Here is a 22,632-nt window from a genome sequence, read left to right as displayed (position 1 = left end):
AAACTGCTCTTGAGCAGCATAATATTTGAGATCTCTTTATTAGCCATGCAACAAGTAAAAGTAGATGAGGTGCTAGCACAAAAGGAGGAAAGAGCAGGGAGAACCTCAGCGGATTAGTGGCAACAAGAACCACCTTGAATGAAGCAAAGCAGTGAGAGGGGAATGGTAAACTGGAGGGAGCATTTCTAGAAGTTCAGGCAGAAGTAATGCAGAAAAGATCAATGGCATGATAGCACAGTACAAAACCAAGATCAAGTGAGTTTCTTTCAGAATAAGGGAGACAGGAATATGTTTGCAGAAGGGAAAGACCAAGTGAAAAGAAAAATATTAAAAGAAATGGAAATAATTTACATAGAAAAGGGGTGATAGGAAAGGATAGGATCAAGAACATAGGCACAACAGTCAGCTTTGGAAAACAGTAGGGACATTTCTTCCTCAGAGATAAAAACGAAGGTGAGAATATGGAGAAATTTCGAAGATGTGAAGAGGGACATTTAGAGAATACAGTTGGCAAGATCTCCTGATTCGGATCTTTTTAGATCAGAAATAGAAATGCATATATTTAAAACAACTATACATAATTATTTTTAGTTAAAGTGCTGGCTAGGGAAGCTAGATGGTGAAGTGGATAATGCACCAGGCCTGGAGTCAAGAAGATCTAAGTTCAAATTTGGCCTTACTAGCTGTGTGAACCTGGGCAAGTCATGTAATCTCTATTTGCTTCAGTTTCTCACCTGAAAAATGGGGATACAATGGAGAAGGAAATGGCAAACCACTCCAGTATCTTTGCTAAGAAAACCCCACGGGGTCACGTACAGTTAGACACGACTGAAAATCTAAGCAATAACAACAAAACGCTAGCTACTTTGTGGTGATTTAACTAATAAGCTCATTCAATGTGCTGCTTACCTCCTAACAGAGAAAGAATGGACTAAGTCTTCAGAAGGAGACACACATCTTTGGGCATGGCCAGTTTGGAAATGGGCTTTACTTAAATATGCAGATTTGTTACCAGGATTGTCCTTTTTTCACTGGGGGAGTGAGAGGGAAAGAAAATAAATGCTTATTAATTGAAGCAAATAATTAATTCAATGGAAGTGCAGGAGTTAATGTTTCTAATTACAGATCTTCTGTAGCCATTTCCCAGGACACTCTGGGAAAACTATGCAGCAAGTGTTTAGTCATGGAGCCAAAAGATCTGTGTGTGCCCCTTAGGCAAGTCAATTAACTAACATTCTGAGCCTCAATTTACTCACCTGTAAAACAGAAAATAATAACAATTTTGCCTTCCTTGGGGAGTTATTGTAACAATAAAATGAGATAACAATGAATACATAAGAGAATGTTATATACAAGTATGAGTTTAATTATTATCACTATTGTCATTTATTTTTACTTGAGCTAGCCTGTATCTAGGGGAAAAAGCATCCTACCCCTTGAAAACATGAGAAAAGGAACACAGTTTCCTTCTCTTGCCCCAGAGCACATATGTTTAAAATATTTTATTCATGCTCTTTTCTTTTTTCATATCACTTTTGTTTTCCATTGGCTCTTGCATTTCTTATGACCTTTTCTTGTAAAAAAAATGTAGTCAAATAAGACAAATCAGCACAATGACCTTGTTTAAAAGGTAGATCTCTTGCGTTCCTCTCCTATAGGATACCATCTCTCTGCTGAGACTTCAGTCTTCTGAAATACTACATTGATTAGAGTTTTGATGCTATTTTCATATACATTTTTCTATGTTATTTTCTTATACATTCTTCTAGTCATTGTATAAATTGTTCACTTGGTTCTGCCTACTCTCAATCAATCATTTGTCTTCTATGTCTTTTTTAATTAACCAGTGCCATGGCTGTAACTTTCTACCTCCAGAAATGAGGCTGTTATGAATCACCATTATTACCATCATCATCATCATTATCATTATTACCTGTATGCTTGAAACTACCAGTATAACTCCCCTTTTTGGAGAAGCCTTTCCTTGGTGGGAAAAATAATTTGAATTACTACATTTTATCACAACCATTTTTTAATCCATATTATAATGGGCAGCCAGATGGCACAATCAATAAGGGTACTGGGTCTGGAGTCCAGAAAGACATGAGTTCAAATCTGGCCTTAGATACTAGCTTTGTGACTCTGGGCAAGTTACTTAAGCACTGTTTGCCTTAGTTTCCTCATTTGTAAAATGAGGATAGTAGTAGCACCTTCCTCTGACAGTTGTCATGAGAATCAAATGAAATAATCTTTATTTAGAGCAGGGCCTGGCACATTAATAAGTGCTATATAAATATTAGATGCTAAATATTATGTGAGTGAATAGCTCCCTTTAGGTGATATTTGCTTATAATTCCATAATTTGCATGCTAAATGTTCAGTTCTTTATTTTCTTATAACTTTTGCAAAAGGGTTTGCCAACCCACATCTGAACTCTTAGATAACAGTAACCTGTTTCAAGGTTGTTCTAACAATAAATATTAGTACCTAACCAGAACAGACCATCTGTCATAAGAAAACTATCACCTCCCGAGGTCACTGTGTATAATGAGAGTACTAATTTTGAGGATATTAAGTATCTTTAATGAGTACCAAGGGTAAGTTTCTCAGAAACACCAGTCATGAGCTCAGAAAAATTCTGTCTGCAAGTTCAGGCACTCTGAACAATTGACTTTCAATAAAACCTGAAAAGCAGGCTCTCAAGAAATAATGTCAAAACTAAAATATTTTCCTCTCTAATAAAAAGAACACTGCATTTCAAATCATACTGCTGCCAAAGACTCATCCTGTGATCCTCGTATAGGTAGTGGGACTTATATCAGTATGGATCACTGGGAACTTTACAGGCAGAAAGCTGTGTTCCTTGTCTTTAAGCACCTGAAGCATCCTTTGCCATTTTCTTATTCCCTGCACTCATTATTCATCTGAAATCTGGCCAACTCTGCCTTATATCCTTCAATAATTGCTGCTTGCCACGTGCATGAGTTGTGCATTAGGCTTTGTTTTTACCTTTTAGTGGTATGGAGGTAATGTTTATAACAAAAGTATCCATTTAGAGAGCATTTTCTGCTGAATGTTGGGAGAACCAGTGGGAGATACTGAACCCCTCTCTGACTCTTGGAGTTAGACCTATTAATCTAGGATATGTCCCCACTCTCTCATAATTGTTTAATCTCTCTGTACAGTACAGTTGGTCTTGAGTCCCAGAAAGAAGAGATAGCTCAAAGACTAAATGTGAACTGGGAAGCAGGCTATCCCACTTAGTTTTCAGGTAAGGTGGGGTGGGGTGCCTTTGAGTGGAGCAAGTGAAGCAAAAGAGTAAGTATTTCTTCTTGGTGCAGTGGACAGAATGATGGGCCAAGACTCAGGAAGACCTGAGTTCAAATCTGGCCTCAGACACTTGCTAGCTTTGTGACCCTAGGCAAGTCATTTAACTTCTGTTTGCCTTAGTTTCCTCAACTGTAAAATCAGGATAATAATAGCATCTATTTCCCAGGGTTGTTGTGAGGATTAAATGAAATAATATTTATAAAGTTGTTAGCGCAGTGCCCAGCACATAAATTCTTATCCCTTTCCTTCTACTGCTAGAGGGTCAGGTCTTCTCAGGATGCCCCTGCCTCCCCTATCCTGGGAAGCTTCTTATTCCCAAGCTGCTTAAACTTCCCCTCAGAATAGACTCCAACAGAGTGGCTAAGCTCGGGGTCAGGGTATACCTGGAAGGTCTCTCTCCCTTCTCAGCTTCTTACTCGGAATCACAAGACTAGGGGATCCTCCCCTGGGAAAGGCCAATTACCCTATTCCCCCAAGAAAAGCAAAATGTCAACAACTTGAGTGAAGAAGCACTGAACTAAAATTTAGGAGACTTGAGTTCCTGCATTCCAGTCTCACCTTTGAAACAAATTTTGGCCCTCTGTTTCCCATTCCACAAAACACAGGATTTGGACAAAATGGCTTCTTGAGTAACTTTCAACTCTAGCATGATATTTTGAGTCCTCTTTTTGCCCATTTCCCCAAAGTATTAATCGTGAGGATTACCACTCTAACCCATCACCTAGTAATAAGGCTTCTTGGATACCAGTTGTGAGGAAATAATTACCTTTGCATTTTGTTATGTGTGTGTGTGTGTGTGTGTGTATACATACATACATACATACATGGATATAGATATAGATACAGATATCACATATATCCTCCCCCCTCCATCAGTAATACAGTTAGAAAACACTCTTCACCTTAGAGACTTAGAGATGGGAGTTGGGTATCAGGAGGGAGAAGGTAAAAGGATGGAATGTGGAAAGAAGTTAAATGATTTGCTTATGGCAGTATTTTAATTTAGTCATTCTTGATTCTGAATCCAGCATGTTATCCAAACTGATAATCTCTTAGTTAGTATCTATGCCTCTAAGTCTTGTTTCTCTTAAATCCTTCACAAGACTACTGACAAAATACTTTTCTTGCTGCATTGCTTTGATATAGTCTCTTCTGTACTCAAAAACCTTCAGTGAATACCCATTGCTTATGAAACAAAACCTTAACTCTTGAATAAGGCTATGTCTATTGTGCCAAGCTGTTAATTTCCTTTGCAATTCTCTCTTCCATAGTTCTCATTCTTTTCCAATTTTCTTCATCATGCTCTCATTTCATTTATTTAAAAAAATACTTTTCTTAACTATTTCTGTAGCACACTTCACTTCCAGGAATTACTGTTGAATTTGTTCTTATGCTGTGTTTTTCTCTGAATTTTCTCTTTGCTTGCAGATGTTTTGGGGTCATTGTCTTCTGGGTTTGTGTCTCAAGGGTACCAGTCACCATAATAGCTTTTCATGATGGGATTCTTTTTTTTTTCCTCAAAATTCTTCCTGTCTGTTTCTTGATTTCAGACTTTAGAGTAGGGCCAAGTTTTTGGAGGGTTTCTCCTCACTTTTCCTTTTTAGGACATTGAATGTTGTGTTTTTTTCAGCATCTCAGACTGGTCACCTGTAAGGAAAGCTGAGCTTGGAAGGCCCTCTCAATATGGATCCAACATACCGTTCCAGACACTACTCTACATTTGGCCAAAGTGGATCATGCATTCTCCTCTGATTCTTACCCTGCTGTGTTCCATCTCCTTGCTTTTGTTCACCATGTTCCCTAACCCAGGAATAAAACCCTCCTATACCTAACTATTTTAAAAATCTCTTCCTTCCAGACCAATTTCTAGTGTAACCTCTTCCAAAAACTATTCATTCATCTCTCCTGAAAGTGCTTGTTCTCTTATTGAATTTCTCCTACTATTTTCTCTTGACCTTTATATTTACCACAATTTGTCTTATATCAGAGTTAATCAAGTACAATCATCTTACTCCCATTAGAATACATAAGGACTAAACTTGCTTCTTTGCAACTTCTACCAATTATTCTTAGTTCTGCATTCTCCTTTTAAACAAAACAAGCCAAATCCCTCTTTCACATAATAGTCATTCAGATTCCTTACGGGCTCTCTATATGTGTCATGCCTACTTTCCAAGTCTTGCTGAGAAATACAATCAAATTAATAATACCACTATATCTGGAAAGGATATGATCTTCACTTATTGTACTCTACTTCCCATTCCTATGGCTGCCCAAACCGGATCTTTTGCCTGGCCACCAATCTCCTATATGCATTATCTACTTTACTGGAATGTAAACTTGTTGAGAGCAGGAACTCTCTCACTTTTGTATTTGCATGCTCAACACCTAGTATTGTGTCAGATGCATAGCAGTCATTTGAGAAATTATTTTTCACTCATTTACTTTCTTTCCTATCTATATGTAATTTGCAAATTTTATATACAAATATAATCTATGTCTTTAAGTCATTAACAAAGACACTAAAGACAATAGTGACTTGAAACATTTTAATGAAGATAGTTTTTTAAATTGACATCATACTATTAAGAGCTACTTTTCATCCTTTCATTTAGATTAAATGTATGTCCAAGGGTCAGGTCATAGGAAGGTACACAGAATTGGATCAAAAAAAAGGTTTTGTTGAATTTGGTAAACTTGGGCAAGAAACCTTAAACACCTCCTGTTCACCTAGGCCACACTTTTGAGCTTCAGGGAGCAGAGCTAACTGTGCTTTCTTCCTCAAGTTGATGATCTAGAACTGCTAATGCAAGGAATTCAGAAGCTGATCTTGTTAAAATTTGATTAGATAATAATAGTAAGAGCTAACATTTATGTAGCCCTTTTTGGACCCTTTAAAATTAATAATAAGGAGCTTTTGTTTATGTGAGTTATATCTCAATATTTACCATATTAGAAATTAAAACTGATAAATTTATTAAACATTTACAAGTATTAATATCAGTTTTTTTATTTAATTTCAAATGCATGTTTTTCTTCTCTTCTTGTTCCCATTTGTGTTCATATATTTGAAAATCTGTAGCCATCAGTGAAAACCAAATAAAATTATTAACCACTATAAAAAAGAAATACCACTAAGTATATGCAATACAAATATAAATCACTACTATTGTTCAATCCAACTATTATGACCAGTGTCCTTCCATCACTCTCATAGGTAACCACAATGAAATAACATGGGCAAAGGGAATTACACAGCTGTGAGTGAGTTTATCCTGATTGGACTTTCTCAGTACCCAGGCCTCCAGATGTTTCTTTATGTGATCTGCCTAGTGATGTACCTGGTGATCCTTCTGGGAAACAGCTTCCTTATTATCATTAGCATTCTGGATTCCCACCTTCATACCCCTATGTACTTTCTCCTTGGGAATCTCTCCTTCCTGGATATCTGCTATACATCTGCCTCTGTTCCCCAAATTCTGGTTAATTTTATGAGTGAGAGAAAATCCATTTCCTTCACTAGGTGTGCACTTCAGATGTTTATGTCCCTTGGATTGGGGTCCACAGAGTGTCTGCTGCTGGCAGTGATGGCCTATGACAGGTACATCGCCATCTGCAATCCCCTAAGATACACCATCATCATGAATAAGGAACTCTGTGTGCAAATGGCTGCTTGGACTTGGATTATAGGGTGTCTGAACTCTCTGGTACAAACTACACTTGCTATGATGATGCCATTCTGTGGGACTATCATTGACCACATAACCTGTGAGATACTGGCCCTTCTTAAACTTATTTGTATAGGCATTTCCCTCAATGTGTTTATTATGACAATTGCAAGTATTGTTTTCTTAATCACGCCTCTGCTATTCATTTTCTTCTCATATGTTGTCATCCTCTCTACTATCCTGAGGATCAACTCAAGTGAGGGGAGGAAAAAAGCCTTTTCCACCTGCTCAGCCCACCTGACTGTGGTGATCTTGTTCTATGGGTCTGCTCTTTTCATGTACATGAAGCCCAAGTCCAAGGAATCCAAGACTTCTGATGAGATCATTTCACTGTCCTATGGAGTGGTTACCCCAATGCTGAATCCCATCATCTACAGCCTGAGGAACAAAGAGGTAAAAGGAGCTGCGGAGAAAATTCTATTCAGAAATCTATTTTTAAGAAAAATATGAAAAAGTCTGAGGTTTTCAGTTCCCTTCTTTTGCAGGGGGGACTCATTCCTTTGCATGCAACAGTAGCACTGCTCTTCCTGGAAAGAGGAAGTGTGACTGTTACTACAAAGAAGAATGTATAATTTTCACTCTTTTCTACACATGTAACAAATATCCAAAATACAGTATCTCTTAACTCATTAGGCTTCTGTACTGCCTTGGCAGTTTTGCCACTCTGTAGCCTGGGGTTTATGGTTGTCTTTCATTAAAATAAGTCACATACATTCAAGCTGAGTGAGTATAAGTTGATGATGAAAAATTAAATTTCCTATTGCAGAATATCAAATTTAGAGGAATTATTAGAAACCGTTCTTAAAATACTTAAGCTCAAATGCTATAAATCACTATTGATTAAAGAAATGAAAGTTAAAACAAGTCTGAGGTACCTTGCATCTATCAGATTGGCTAATATGACAGAAAAGGAAAAGGATAAATGTTGAGGGATGAGGGGGAAATTGGGACACAAATGCACTATTGGTGAAGTTGTAAACTGATCTAACCATTTTGGAAACAACTTGGAACTATGATCAAAGGGCTATAAAACTGATCCAGGAATACCACCACTAGGCCTGTATCCCAAAGAGATTTTTTAAAATGGAAAAGGACCTATATGTATAACACATTTATAGCAGCTCTTTCAGTGGTGGCAAAAGGGATACCCATCAATTGGGGAATGGCTGAACAAGTTGTGGTACATGATTGTGGTGGAATACTATTGTACTATAAGAAATTACGAGCAGGATGCTTTCAGAAAAACCTGGAAAGACTTACATGAACTGATGCAGTGAAATAAACAGAACCAGGACAACGTTGTTCACAGTAACAGCAATATTGCACAATGATCAACTGTGACCAACTTAGCTGTTTTCAGCAATACAGTGATCCAAGAAAATTCCAAAAGACACATGATGAAAAATGCTATCTACATCCAGAGAAAGAACTGATGGAGTCTGAATGCAGAGGGAAGCATGCTTTTTTTCACTTTATTTTTTGTGGGGTTTTTTGTTGGTGTCTTTTTTCACAACATGACTAATATGGAAATATTTTTGTTTGATTGCACACATATAACCCATATCAAATTGTTTATCATCTTGGAGGGGGGAGGCAAGAGGCAGGAGAGAATTTGAAACTCAATTTTTAAAAAATAAATGTTAAAATATTTTTGTAAAATTGGTAAAATATAACACCAACTTTAATAATCTCTCCATAAGGCCTATGAATTCTATTACTTTATCTCTTACAGGGAATAAACCTATAAAGACAGTCTGCTTTATTTTAATATGGTAGTTTATTAACTATGCTATCTGGAGGGAGAATGAATAAGATATAAAGATAAAGAACTCTGAGAACTTCTTTAATTAGGACCTGAGGTAAGAACATTATGAAGAGAATCCTTGAAATGCTTTTACTGCTAAGCTTACGTGGCTGAATGGTGAGACTATGTTCATAGAATTCAGAAATCAGTAGTAGCAGTGATCCAGGTAATTTTGACCACGATAATTTTCATTTAATATACATTGGAGTGGAGATAGATAGATAGATAGATAGATAGATAGATAGATAGATAGATAGACAGATAGATGGATGGATGGATGCTTCAATCTTTATCGAGAGAGAAACAAAAAGATTATGGGAACAGAATATTTAATAAATAATATTTAATTAACTAGATTGGAACTTAGAGCTATTTAATTAGCTTTAAGAGAGATGCTGCAATCTTTGTTTACCATTTATTTTAAACATATTAAATTCTTATAAATAAAGTTCTATTGAACACTCCTGTATATGCTGCATTTTAGTGATTAGCTTTTCATTCTTGATTATCATTATAACAAACGTCATGTTACAATGACTTGAAGGATAGAACCTTACATGTTTAATAAGTACAGTGATTCAATAGATATAAAACAAATACTCTAAATATTAGAAATGCATTCTTATTGTAAGAATATGAAAAGATGATTATTAAAAACTGAAAAGGAGTTGGGAAAATCCCAAGTGATATTTAGCAGGATAAAATCTGAACAAAAAATCAGTCAGTATTTTGTGAATTCCCAGATTCAAAAATTTCTGATATAGTGACATTAGGGTACACCTTAGCTACTATACTGAGATGGATGAAGGGTGAGACCATGTTTGCAGAATTGAGAAGTCAACAGGAGCCCTGATAGAGTTAATTCTGGCCATCATCTCTCTCATGTCTGATACATTGTAACAGGGTTTTGATAGATGATCAGGATTGATAGAAAAAGGAAATACACAAATAATGAATAATCAGAATGACCCAAATGAGCAAAGGAATTGAAAGCATGGTTTGGTCTAAAGGCATATTTAGTATGTAAGAAGATAAACATGACTCAGAGGCAATCATTTTTAAAAAATAAAAATATTTGAGGCTGAACCCTGTAACTCAATTAAGGAAAACTCAATTTCAAGAAACGCCTTAATATTTTCTTCACTATGGGCTAAAGAAGCACAGAAATACACTGATAATACTGCTTTAGCCATTGAACAGAAAAAAGTGAAAAAGCTTTCATAGACTTGATTAGTCACATTACACATTCATTGGTGTTGGTCTCCAAATAAGCCTTTTGTCTTGCTTATGTATATTAGCTTGAAAAGCTTAAGAGAAATCTTGTACCAATAGAGTGATGTTGATCAGAAAGCAGTTCACTTCACCAGTAGAAGGCTAAGTGACAGATTTGCTAACAAAGATATAAAGTGGAGTTCTTAGCTTTGAAGTACATTGTTACTGAAATATTCAAAGATTATCATCGCAGAACTAAATTTCAAATGAGTACTGACAACAAGTACTGACATGTTTTCACTAGTGCCAACTTAAATGTTTGTTGGCAGAAAAGACTACTAGCATTAGGCAATTATTAATGCAGTATACACTACTGGCCAGGAAAAACCAATGTGGATACTTCTATTCAACCTCAAAGGCCATGTGACACCAACATCATAATAAAGTGAGTGAAGACTCCAGAGAAATGGGTCACAATCCAATGGAAGTGTAGCTAAGGTTTTGAAATTTACACAAGATAACATGGCAGCAATATGTTTGTAACTCATTTCATTAGACCAATCCTTTTCTCTTAAGTTGACTGTGTAGAGAGTGTGAGTTGCTTATGAAGAACTCTGAGAAGTAAAACAAGTCAAGAAAAAGTAAGTAAAGCTAAATAATTCAAATTTCATTCTCTAGAAAGTGCCTTATTGTTAAGACAATGGTAGAAGTTGGCAATGTAATGGTGAGTTGTACTGGACTCTAATGGGATTCCAGAACACAGTGCTACCAGTTTATATTGGTTCATGGCCAAGAAAGCACTACAGAATGACTTTTGACATATAAGCCAACAGAGAACCCTTGAATGAATAAGAAATCAATTATATTGATCTAAGATGATTGTATGCCTAAAGAAAGACAACATGGCATACTGCACATAGAAACCACCATGCCTGGGAAGACCTCAATTCAAGTGCCATCTCTGACACATACTGACCATGTGATCCTCGAAATTCATTTAACCTCTCAGGGCTGTAGACAACTTTCTCAGGCAAAGAGAAGGTAACTCTCTTCATTGGTAGAGTATATTTTGTCTATGTCAAGGAAATCACTTCTCCACCCCCTATCCCTAAGTTGGCAGCAACTGTTACATAAAAAGTGTGAGAATTTTAATTAATGTGTTCCACAAGAGTAATACCAACTCCTGCTATATATTTGGAAACTGAACCTGGCTACAAAAGGATATGGATTATATTTACATATTCACTCATATTTCACATACATTTTCTTGAGCACCTACAAAGCATAATATATTATACTAGGTGATGGAAGAGATTCAAGGATAAAAGAGACATGGCCTTTGTCCTCAAGGAGTCTCAGAATTGGAAAGTACTTCAGAGGTCATTTAGACCCAAACAAGAATTCAGATTAAAGTCTATCCCCAAAGTGGTCATCAAGCTTTTGATGAAGGACCCCAATGAAGTTCACTACTTCCCACAGTAGACCATTCCTTCTGACTACCCTTCAAATACTTGAAGACAACTAACATCCCTTATAAGTCTTCTCCTCTCCTCTCCATATCAAAACCTTCATTTTCTTTTTCTTTTTTTTTTTAGGCAATTGGGGTTAAATGACTTGCCCAGGGTCACACAGCTAGTTAGTGCCAAGTGTTTGGTCTGAGGCTGGATTTGAACTCAGGTCCTCCTGACTTCAGGGCTGGTGATCTATCCGCTGCACCACCTAGCTGCCCCCCAAAACCTTCATTTTCTACAATGGATTTTGATATAGCATGATCTCAAGACCTTTCACCATTCTAGTATTTTTTCTTTAGATATTTAGTAGCTTGTCAATCTTCTTATTAACATATGTTGGCCAGAATTAAATACAATATTCTAGATCTGGGCTGGCTTGAGCAATATGACTATTAACCTCCCCAGACTTAGACAATAGGCTTCTCAAAGACATCTAAGCAAGTTAACTTTTTCTGTTGCCATTATGTTCAAATTTTGAACTTTCAGTCCTTTAAAATCACCAAATATTTTTCAGCCTCGCTACTATGCAGCAAAAGCTCTCATATTATTCTTGTAAAATGGGATTTTTGAACCCAAGTCTAAGATTTTATATTATCCCCTACCAAATTTCATCTTTCTAAAATACCCCCAACACCCTTACCTGCTTGGAGATTTCAGGATCCTGATTCTGTCACCTAATTATCAAACCTAGTTTTGTGTCATCTGCCAATCTGACAGGTAGGCATACCATCTATAGTGCCATTAGCCAAGTCTTTGAGAAGATGTTAAACAGCAAAGGGACAATCACAGATCCCTGGAACATTCCACTGGAGAATTTCTTCCTGAGTGACATTGAACCACAAGTGGCTGTTATGGCTCTGGCCATGTGATCAGGTGTATAGCCACCTAACTGGATTATAGTCTAGCACACACTTTTCATCTTATTCACAACGAAAGCATAAAAATCTTGGTTATGACAATACAGGGGGAGGAGCCAAGATAGTGGAGTGAAAGCAGTGACTTGCTTGAGCTCTCCCCTCAAACCCTCCAAATACCTGTAAAAAAAAATTGACTAAACAAATTCTAGAGCAGCAGAACCCACAAAAAGACAGAGTGAAACAAATTTCCAGTCTAGGACAACCTGGATGATTGAGAGCAGTACAGGTCAGTGTGGGCCAGGCCAGCAAAGATGGAGGCCCAGTGAACCTGGAACAATCCTCAGGAGACTGAATCACGGGAAGCTGTGGCATTTTCCAGACTTCTCAACCCAACTTAGAAAGTCAGTGGTAAGAGACGAGCACTGGCCAGTCCTGGCCTAGCACAGGCTGCTTCTGGAGCTCTCGACCCACAGTGGGGGGATCGAGTGGCTAATCAGAGAGGGATTGCAGGGATCTCTCTGCTGGTGCTAAGGCAGGATTCTCTTGCTTTGCCCGTGCTTGGATCTGGGTCACAGTCCTGGGTGGTGGTCCTGGGGCTAGGAGGAGTGCTGGTGAGGTGGTGCTCGTGGCAGCGATGGAAAAGAAATATTCCTCATAGTTCCAAGGCAAAAAAGAATGCTTGTGGTCACTCATAGACCAGAGCACAGGTCAGGAGTAAACACCTTGCCTTTGATCATACCACCTGGGAAGAACTGAAAATTTACAAATCCCTAGAAGTGTCTCTGAAAACAGCTGCATAAAACCCCTGAAGCTGGGGACAATACACCTTCCAAGCTGGAAGAGCTGAAAAAGGATTTTGAAAAGCAAGTAAGAGAAGTAGAAGAAAAACTGGGAAGAAAAATGAGAGTGATGCAAGAAAATCATGAAAACAAGTCAACAGCTTGCTAAAGGAGACCCCAAAAAAAAATACTGAAGAAAATAACACCTTAAAAAATAGCCTAACCCAAATGGCAAAAGAGGCCCAAAAAGCCAGTGAGGATAAGAATGCCTTAAAAAGCAGAACTGGCCAAATGGAAAAGGAAGTCCAAGAGCTCACTGAAGAAAATAATCCCTTAAAAATTAGAATGGAGTAAATGGAAGGTAATAACTCTATGAGAAATTAAGAAATTATAAAACAAAACCGAAAGAATGAAAAAATAGAAGACAATGTGTAATATCTCATTGGAAAAACAACTGACCTGGAAAATAGATCCAGGAGAGAGAATTTAAAAATTATTGGTCTACCTGAAAGTCATGATCAAAAATAGAGCCTAGACATCAAACTTCAAGAAATTATCAAGGAAAAACTGCCCAATATTCTAGAATCGGGGTAAAATAGAAATTGAAAGAATCCACCTATCACCTCCTGAAAGAGATCCCCAAAGGAAAACTCCTAGGAATATTATAGCCAAATCCCAGATTCCCAGGTCAAGAAGAAAATATTGCAAGCAGCCAGAAAGAAACAATTCAAGTATTGTGGAAACACAATCAGGACAACAAGATTTAGCAGCTTCTACACTAAGGGATTGGAGGGCTTAGAGTATGGAATTCCAGAGGTCAAAAGAGCTAGGATTAAAACCAAGAATCACCTACCCAGCAAAACTGAGTATAATCTTTCAGGGGCAGTGGGGAATGGACATTCAGTAAAATAGAAGACTTTCAAGCATTCTTGCCTCGGGGCTGGGCCAGTACTGGGGCTGGACCATGCTTCTCTCTCACCCAGCTCTGACAGATCTTTCCTACTGACCTTCTAAGTTGTCTTTGGCATTTGTGGGTTGAGATTTCTGAAGACTGCTATAGCTGCTAGTAATTCAGTCCCCTGAGGCCTGCTCCAGGGTCACTGAGGCCTGGTCTTTGCCTGCGCAGTCCAGCGACCCACGATGAACTGCACTCCTCTCCCAGCTTGGTGCAACAGACCTTTCCCATCCATATTGTCTTGGGCTGGAAATTTTTTTCATTCTGTCTTTTTGTGGGTTCTACTGCTCTAGAATTTGTTTAGAGCCATTTTTAATAGATATTTGGAGGGGTTTGGGGGAGAGCTCAAGAAATTCATGGCTTTTACTCTGTCATCTTGGCTCTGACCGCAACAGAGTTTTTTCTTCTGAGGTTTTCTCATTACTCAGGTCTCCAAATGCTTCTTTATATGCTCTGCCTATTGATGTACTTGCTGATTCTACTAGGAAACAGTATCCTTACTATCATCAGCATCCTAGATCCCACATTCACACCTCTATGTATTTTTTCTTGGGAACCTCTCCTTTCTGGACATTTGCTACACATCCTCGTTAATCCCTCAAATGCTAAAAATTTTTATATCTGAGAGAAAATTTGTTTTCTTCATTGGATGTGCCCTGCGGTTATTTCTCTTGGATTGGGGTCCAAAGAGTGCATTCTTCTAGCAGCAATGGCTTTTAACTGGTAGATAGCCATCTGCAATTCCCTAAGATAGACTATCATCATGAACAAGGGATTCTGTGTGCAGTTGGCTGCTTGGACTTGGATACTAGGGTTTCTGAACTCCCTAAGAGAATCTGTGCTTGCCCTGATAATGCCTTTCTGTAAGAACATAATTGATAACCTTACCTGTGAAATCCTGGCCCTTTTCAAGTTTATCTGTGGAGACATCTCACTCAGGGTATCTATCATTATAGTGGGAAGTATTGTTTTCTTCATCATGCCTTTGCTACTCATTTTATTCTCCTATATCTGCATGATCTCCACCATCCTGAGGATCAACTCTAGTGAGGAGAGGAAGAAAGCCTTTTCCACTTGTTCAGCCCACCTGACTGGTATTCTTATTCTATGGCTCAGCCCTCTTCATGTACATGAAAGTTTAAGGACACTAAACTTTTTGATGAAATCTTTGGGTTACTGGGTGGTTACCCACTGTTGAATCCCATAATCTACAGCCTGAAGAACAAGGAGGTTAAAAAGGGTATAAAGAAAATCCTAATCAGAAATTTGTACTTAAGGAAAATGTGAAATATGAGGCTGACAGCTGGCTTCTTTTGTGTGTGGCAACTATGTCCTCTATATTCAAATCCAACACTGCTATCCTTAGTGTCAAGAGGATAAAGTGACTAAAAAACCTCACATGTGATCCTCACCCTTTTTCATACAGAATAAACATTTCTGAAGCATAGTTCTATTGCTAGGGCCTGCTAATTTCCCCACCAGCACCTCTGCTTGATTTTCTTGGCTTTGTGATGTATTTTGTTAAATTGTCACACATATTCCTATAATATATTGCCATAATTTATTGTTAGTCAAGAAATTACCTTTTTAATTTTCATTCATTACTTACAAATGCTTAAATTCTGATTTCATAGATATTAGAAACAGTTGTTGAAATCTTAATTCTTTGTAAAAATGTAGATTGCATTTACATATTCAGTTAAGCATGGCCTATGTGCTAGGCCTTAGAAAAGACAATAATAAATGTATGACTTCTATTCTCCAGGAGTTTATAATATAGCCAGATTATACAACCAAATAAAGTCAGAGTTAGCAAAGATCTGAGAGGCTCACTAGTCCATCTCATACTATACAAAGAATCTAGTCTACTATATACCAAACAAATGGTTTTTCAGCCTTTATTTCACAACCTGCAGTGAAAACAACCCACTACCTACTAAGTCAACCCATCTCCACTTGGATAGCTCTCATCCTGTAAGAATTTAAGGAAACAGCAATGTGAGGAAATCTGTCTTCTTTTTGAAACTTTCATTGCTTTCTCCTAGTTCTATCATCTACGTATAAGCAATCAGTCAGTATATTAACATTTATCAAGTACTTAGTATGCACTAGGCATTGTGCTAAGCATTAAAGATGCAAAGAAAATAGTGTGAAAATATAGTCCTTATTCTCAAAGAGCTCACTCAATATAAACTCTCTTCTACATGACACTCCCCTGAAATACTTAAAGATAGATAGGTCCCCTTCATATATTCTTTAATCAAAGCTAAACATCCCCATTACATTCAACTTATTCTCATATGGCTTGACCTTAATATCCCTCATCTTCCTAGTGATCCTCTTTTGCATGCTCCATAGTATATCCACCTCCTTCCTGAAATGTAATGGCCAATACATAATATAATATTCCAGATGTTGCCTGATCGAGGTAAATTTTAGTAATGATAACTCTATAATCTTACATGAAGTGCCAGTCAACTTGTAGCACAATATTACAATTCTAGAATCTCTGTCAACGAAGTCAGTAGAAAAATGAATTATATAACAAGTTCATTTGAACAATGCAATGGGAGATTTAATGATTAAAAAAAAATTTAATGATAGAACCTTAAAACTGAAAGGGACTTCAGAAGTAGCTAGTCCATATTTTCATTCTTTTCTACAATATCGCCAATAACTGTATAATTAAATGGAGAAATCATTACATCTGAGCAACTCATTCCATATTTTCACCCTTTCTGTTAGGAAGTTTTCCATATGTTGAGCTGAAATATTCTGGTATTTGAAATGTCCCTCATCTATAACATGTTTCTATATTTCTATATCAACAAAAATATTGATATTTTTCCATATCAACAAAAATAGTCTGATTTCTTATGTCCCCTACTATAGATGGAAATGCCAAATTATGGATTTTTAGATACCTGATCTTCCTAAGTAGGGGTTCTTAGATTATTTTTATCACAAACCTCTTTGGAAGTCTGGTGAAGCCAATGGACCTCTTCTCAGAACGATGTTTTAAAATCCAACACAATCTCCTCCTATTTAATTCTGGCTGCAGTTCGTTGTCCAGTTATTATGTCTACCCAAGCTTTTTAGCTTCTGTGCTGAGGAATTTTAAGAAATGGCCCATCCTTCTACATATTTTAAATTGGACAAAATGTACCCTTCATCCACCATATTAGTCTCATAAACATTACTAACTTAAACTTTTTCTTGAATGGATTTAGAATGCACTAAGTATTGCAAGGCACAATACAGTCAGCACAATGCTATACACATACAGGAACATATAAAGAACTACAATATCAATGATGGATTGCTTTTCCATTTGTAGATAATAAAAATTGTTTTCTATGGCACTACTAAGTACCTTTGGTAAGGATGTCTGTTTGATGATTTGTCAGATGATAACACTCAGAAAATCACTGAACTCCAAGTTGCATATGTTATAGAACATTTTATTATTTTATTGTACACATATTAAACATTTTATCCGAGTTACAGAATTTCATAGTTGATAGGAACTTCAGAGGTAATTGGGTGTACCTCATACAATGAAAGTATCTCCTTTACAACACACCGAACAACAGGTTATACAGTCCTTCGATGTAAGAGAACCCACCGCCTCCCAAGAGAGCCCATTATACTTAAGGACATGACTAATTGTTAGAAACTTTTTCTTGACATCAGGGCAAAATTCACTATTTTTGCAGTGTCAACCCACTGTTACAGTTCTGATTTCTGAAGCCAAAGAGAACAAGTCTAATATCTCTTTCACATGAAGACCTTTCAAGTAATTGAAGTTATGTTTTCACCCAAGTCTAATCTTCTCTAGGATAAACAGTTCCTTCAACTCATGCTCATATGGTATAAAATGGAGGGCCTTTACTCTCCTGGTTGCCCTTCTCTGGATGACTCAAGTGTATCAATCTCCCTCTTACAATTTGAAGTCTTGAGCTGAAGGAAAACACATAGGATATGATTTGATCTGGACAAAGTACAATGGAACTAATACCTCCCTCTCCCAGGAAGCCATGTCTTTCAATGCAGCCCAAAAATCCCATTAATGCTTGTGACTTCTAAACCATCACTGACTTATATTGAACTTGAAGTCCACTAAATCTCTCAGATCTTTTCCAACATGTCTAACCATGTCTTCTTTATCTTTTATTTGAGAAGTTTGACTACTTAACCTTAGTGTATGATTTTTCCTTTGCCCCTATTCTTTCCTCTTACCCAATTTTGACCAATTTGGACCAGTTATTTTTTAGATTCTGGTTCTCTCATCCAGTGTGTTACCTACTCCTCCAGCTTTATGTCATCAACAATTCTGTTTTTCTAATGCACACTACCTATGCTTTCATCTAAGTCATTGATAAAATTTTTGAGCAACACAGGAGCAAGAACAGATCCCTGAGAGACCCTTTGCCAAAATGATATTGAGCTATTAATGGTATCTCTAACTCTACCCATTCAACTAACTGTGAATATATCAAACAGTATTATCATCTGACCCAGGTCTCTCCAATTTTTCCCTATGAGTAACAAGAGGGTTTTTGCCAAATGCCTTGTAAAAACCTTGCAAAACTATATACTTTAGCAATTTAGCAACCTTGTCAAAAAGGGAAAGAGTCTCAGGCAGGCAAGACTTCTTCAAATTGAATCCATCCTATTTCATTGTGATGTTCATTTTCTAGAGTTTCGCTAATCATTTCTTTATTACCTGTGAGATTATTGACCTTTTGTGCCTTCAAATGAGTGCCATTATTCTTTTTTTCAGCTCCATGAAAGAAGTCTCTGGCAGTTTGATTGGTAGAAGATGGAATACATTCATTTAGACAGTATTGTCATTTTTATCATATTGACTTCATCTACTCATAAGCAATTGGCATTTCTGAATTTAGGCCTGTCTTCATTTCTGCAAAAGAGTGTTTTGTAGTTGGATTTATATGGCTACTAGGCGTGTCTTGGTAGATTTTAAATATTGTGAAGAGTGATATGTATTTTATTTGTATGTGATCTACTTAATATTTTATTCATTTAGTGGTTATTTTGAGCAGGACTTCCTTTCTTCTACTCTTTCTTCTGGGTTTTGTCAGAAATAAACAGAAAATCTGAGGCTTTTGTAGATTTATTTTATATTCTGCTGCTTCATTGAAATTATTGCTTTAATTAGGGTTAGTTGAGTCTATAGAGTTCTTTAATTAAACCATATTATCATTTGCAAAAAGCAATAACACTTTCTTTTTGCCTACATATATTTCCCTCATTTTCCTTTTTATTTTGTCTCCCTGATATACATAGCATTTCTAGAATTATATTATGCAATTGTGACAATGGATATCTTTTATTTGTCCCTGATCTTATTGGTAAGACCTTTAGGGTTTTTCCATTACAATGATGTAATGCTTTATTTTGTAATGTAATGTAATATAATATGTAATGTAATGTAATGTAATGAAATGAAATGAAATGTAATGTAATGCTCTTTGCCGTATTTTCTAAAAGTTCCATTTATTTCTATTAAAAGCATGACAATGTATTTAATATAAATTGGTACTGGGTCAGAGCCAAGATGGCAGAGCATGGGCAGGAACCTGCTTGAGTGCTCCCAAATTCTCCTCCAAAAAACTTCAAAATAACACCTCAAAATGAAGTCTGGATTGCCAGAACCAACGAAAAGGTGAAACAATTTCCAGCTCAAGACAACTTAGAAGGTCAGTAGGAAAGATTTGTCTTACTGGGGTGAGACTGGAGTGCAGTCCAACACAGGCCACACCTCATCAAGCCAGCAGCATAATTAAGGGCTACTGAACTCACTGTGGCAGTTTCTAGAGCTCCCAACCCACAGATGATAAGAAGGTTGAAAAACAGAAGGAGATTAAAGGAGTCCCTTTAGTGACATAGGGTGCATTGCACATATACAATTCTTGATCATAATACCAGGGTGAGAAGGATCACTGGCACAGTACTAGAACATATGGCCAGAGGGAAGCATGAATTCAGACCACAGTTCCAAGGCAGAAAAGAATGCTTGTGGTCATTCACAGACAAGAGTACAGGTCAGGAGAGCAGAGACCACACCTCTCCTTAAATAATAGCTGCTTGGAAGAACTGAAAACTGACAGACTCCCAGAACTAGCTCTGAAAACAACTGCACAAAAAACCCTGAAGCTTGAGATGGTGTCCCCTTGACCCCAAGGGCAGAACACAACTTTAACATGAAGCTAAAAGTAAAAAAAAAAAAAAGACTAAAAATAGAACCAACGAAAAAAACAACAAAAAGAACCTGACCATAGAAAGTTACTATGGTGACAGGGGACATCAAAACACAAACTCAAAAGAAGACAACAAAGTCAAAAAAGCCTCAAGGAAAAATATGAATTGGTCTCAGTCTACCACCCCCAAAAAAATATTCCTAGAAGAGCTCAAAAAGGATTTGAAAAATCATGTAAGAGAGGTAGGGGAAAACTGGGAAAAGAAATTAGTAATGTGAGAAAATTATGAAATAATAGAACATCTTGGTAAAGGAGGCACAAAAATATACTGGAAGCAAAAACCTAAAATACAAAATAGGCCAGATGGTAAAAGAGGCACAAAAATCCCCTGAAGAGAAGAACTCCTTAAAAAACACAATTTGCCAAATGAGAAAAAGATGTAGAAAAATTCACTAAAGTCTAAAAGAACTCTAAACTGGCCAAATGGAAAAGGAGGTACAAAAGCTCACTGAAGGGCCATTTTTGCTTTTCTTTGAACCTCTAGTCCTAATCTCAGTGCCTTGCACATGGTAAGACATTAAGTCTGACTGACTAACCGACCTGCAGTTTTATTGCACCATTTTTGAAGTATTGTAGATTTGTCAAGTGTTAGTGAAAGATACATGAATGTGCACTCCTCAAATACAAATACAAGTATACATCCCTTTTTCTAATGCCCTTTGTTCCCAAACATATGAACCAAATTTCACTTCCCAATGGTATTGTGGACTTTCTAAGTTTAGGAAAATCTATGCTGCTTAGCAGCTTGATGGCACAGTGGATGGCACTGGGCCTGGAATCAAGACACCGTAAATTCAAATCCAACCTCAGTTACATGCTAGCTGTATGACTTACTAGCAAGTCACTTAACCTCTCTTTGCCTCAGTTCTCTCAACTGTAAAATGTAAAATAACAACACCTATCCTGTGGGTTTTGAACACATCACCTGCTTTGTGGTAGACTCTATGTAAATATATTTATTCCCCGTATTAATCACTATAAACTACTAAGACAAATCAGAGTAGTTTAAGGAGTATTAAGACCAGTACTCTCTTACATTATGGCAGATAATGAAAGTTGCCTATATCTCAAAGAAATGCCTTAAATATATCAAAAAGATATGGATAAAAGGGACCAGAGGGACAGAATCATAAGAAAAGGTATAGGAGAATTTTTTAACTATAAGAAACATTTAATCACCACTACCAAATAAAAGCCTTTGATGCTTTAAAGGAGCAATGTCTTGTTTAATCTTGGAATGATTCCTTGTCAACTACAATGACCTCATAACCTACTATTATATAATAAATTAAATATTATTTATATATATTATATATTATATAATACAATATATACTCAAACCACAGAGTAATTGTGTAGTCAATGTTCATTGAATGCAATAGATGATTGGTTTTCAAGGATCAGGAATCAAAATACAGCCTCAGAAATACGTTTCTTTGAAAGGGAGAAGTATAATAAGTTGTAATTGTAATTAGATATAAGTTGTAAGTTGTAAGAAGTTGTAAATATAATTAGATCTTTAGGGCATTATTCCTTAAGTATCAGAAAGTTTTGAATTCTGGCACATTTCCATTCAGAACTTTAAATTGCTTCAGGGACAAAAGCTGTCCCCTAAGAAGAAGTTAAAATGACTTCCTAAAGTCTGTGGTTGCCTCTTTTTAAATTGTGTCTGGCCTCTATATCAGGGCCAGTGATTCTGGCTGAGTCCATTGAAAAACAAATGTGTCCAACTACTAAAAAGTTAAAGTCAGTCTTCTTTTCTTTCTCTATTTCTCTTCTTTTTCTATTTCGCTATTTCTGAGTGACAGAAACCCAGTATTCTGCCTCTGATCAATATCTGATGAAGCATCTGGAGGAAGTGCATCCCTTCATATAGAGGGTTAAATTTGATGTAATAACTGAGCTACCTGTAATGTCAATGACGCTTTAGAATTGAATTTCAAAGCTGTGCATCAGAAATGACCATGTGGAAATTCATCATAAGCACTTCCTAAAGCAGGCAGAGATTGGTTTCTTGAAATAAGAAAAAGCCATCTGCTGTCTACTGAGCCCAGGAAGTGAGACAACAACTTTTCATACAGGTAAATTGTTATGATGACATGCCTACTAACTACTCAAACTTGAGCAACACCCTGAGTTATGGTGCTCTTAGACTAAACTCTCAGTTTAATAGAG

General features: G+C 36.8%; 1 protein-coding gene and 1 pseudogene across 1 annotated transcript; both read left to right on the top strand.

Annotated features, from left to right (window-relative positions):
- The first annotated feature begins 6,538 nt into the window (after nucleotides 1-6,538).
- Nucleotides 6,539-7,508, top strand: LOC110214577 (olfactory receptor 13D1-like). Its single transcript, XM_020995562.2, has one exon. The coding sequence runs from the start codon at nucleotides 6,567-6,569 to the stop codon at nucleotides 7,506-7,508; it is 942 nt and encodes a 313-aa protein (XP_020851221.2). The 5' UTR covers nucleotides 6,539-6,566.
- A 3,266-nt stretch (nucleotides 7,509-10,774) lies between these two features.
- On the top strand, nucleotides 10,775-15,463 carry LOC144456511 (olfactory receptor 13D1-like; annotated as a pseudogene).
- Nucleotides 15,464-22,632: the final 7,169 nt, after the last annotated feature.

The sequence above is a fragment of the Phascolarctos cinereus genome, unplaced genomic scaffold (genome assembly GCF_003287225.1).
Source record: "Phascolarctos cinereus isolate Bilbo 61053 unplaced genomic scaffold, phaCin_HiC Scaffold_4;HRSCAF=312, whole genome shotgun sequence".
In the NCBI taxonomy this organism is placed as follows: domain Eukaryota; kingdom Metazoa; phylum Chordata; class Mammalia; order Diprotodontia; family Phascolarctidae; genus Phascolarctos; species Phascolarctos cinereus.
This window is presented reverse-complemented; position numbering and strand designations above follow the sequence as displayed.

Excerpts from the sequence above, each read along its gene's own strand:
- LOC110214577 (XM_020995562.2), top strand. The coding sequence starts at position 6,567 with ATGGGCAAAGGGAATTACACAGCTGTGAGTGAGTTTATCCTGATTGGA.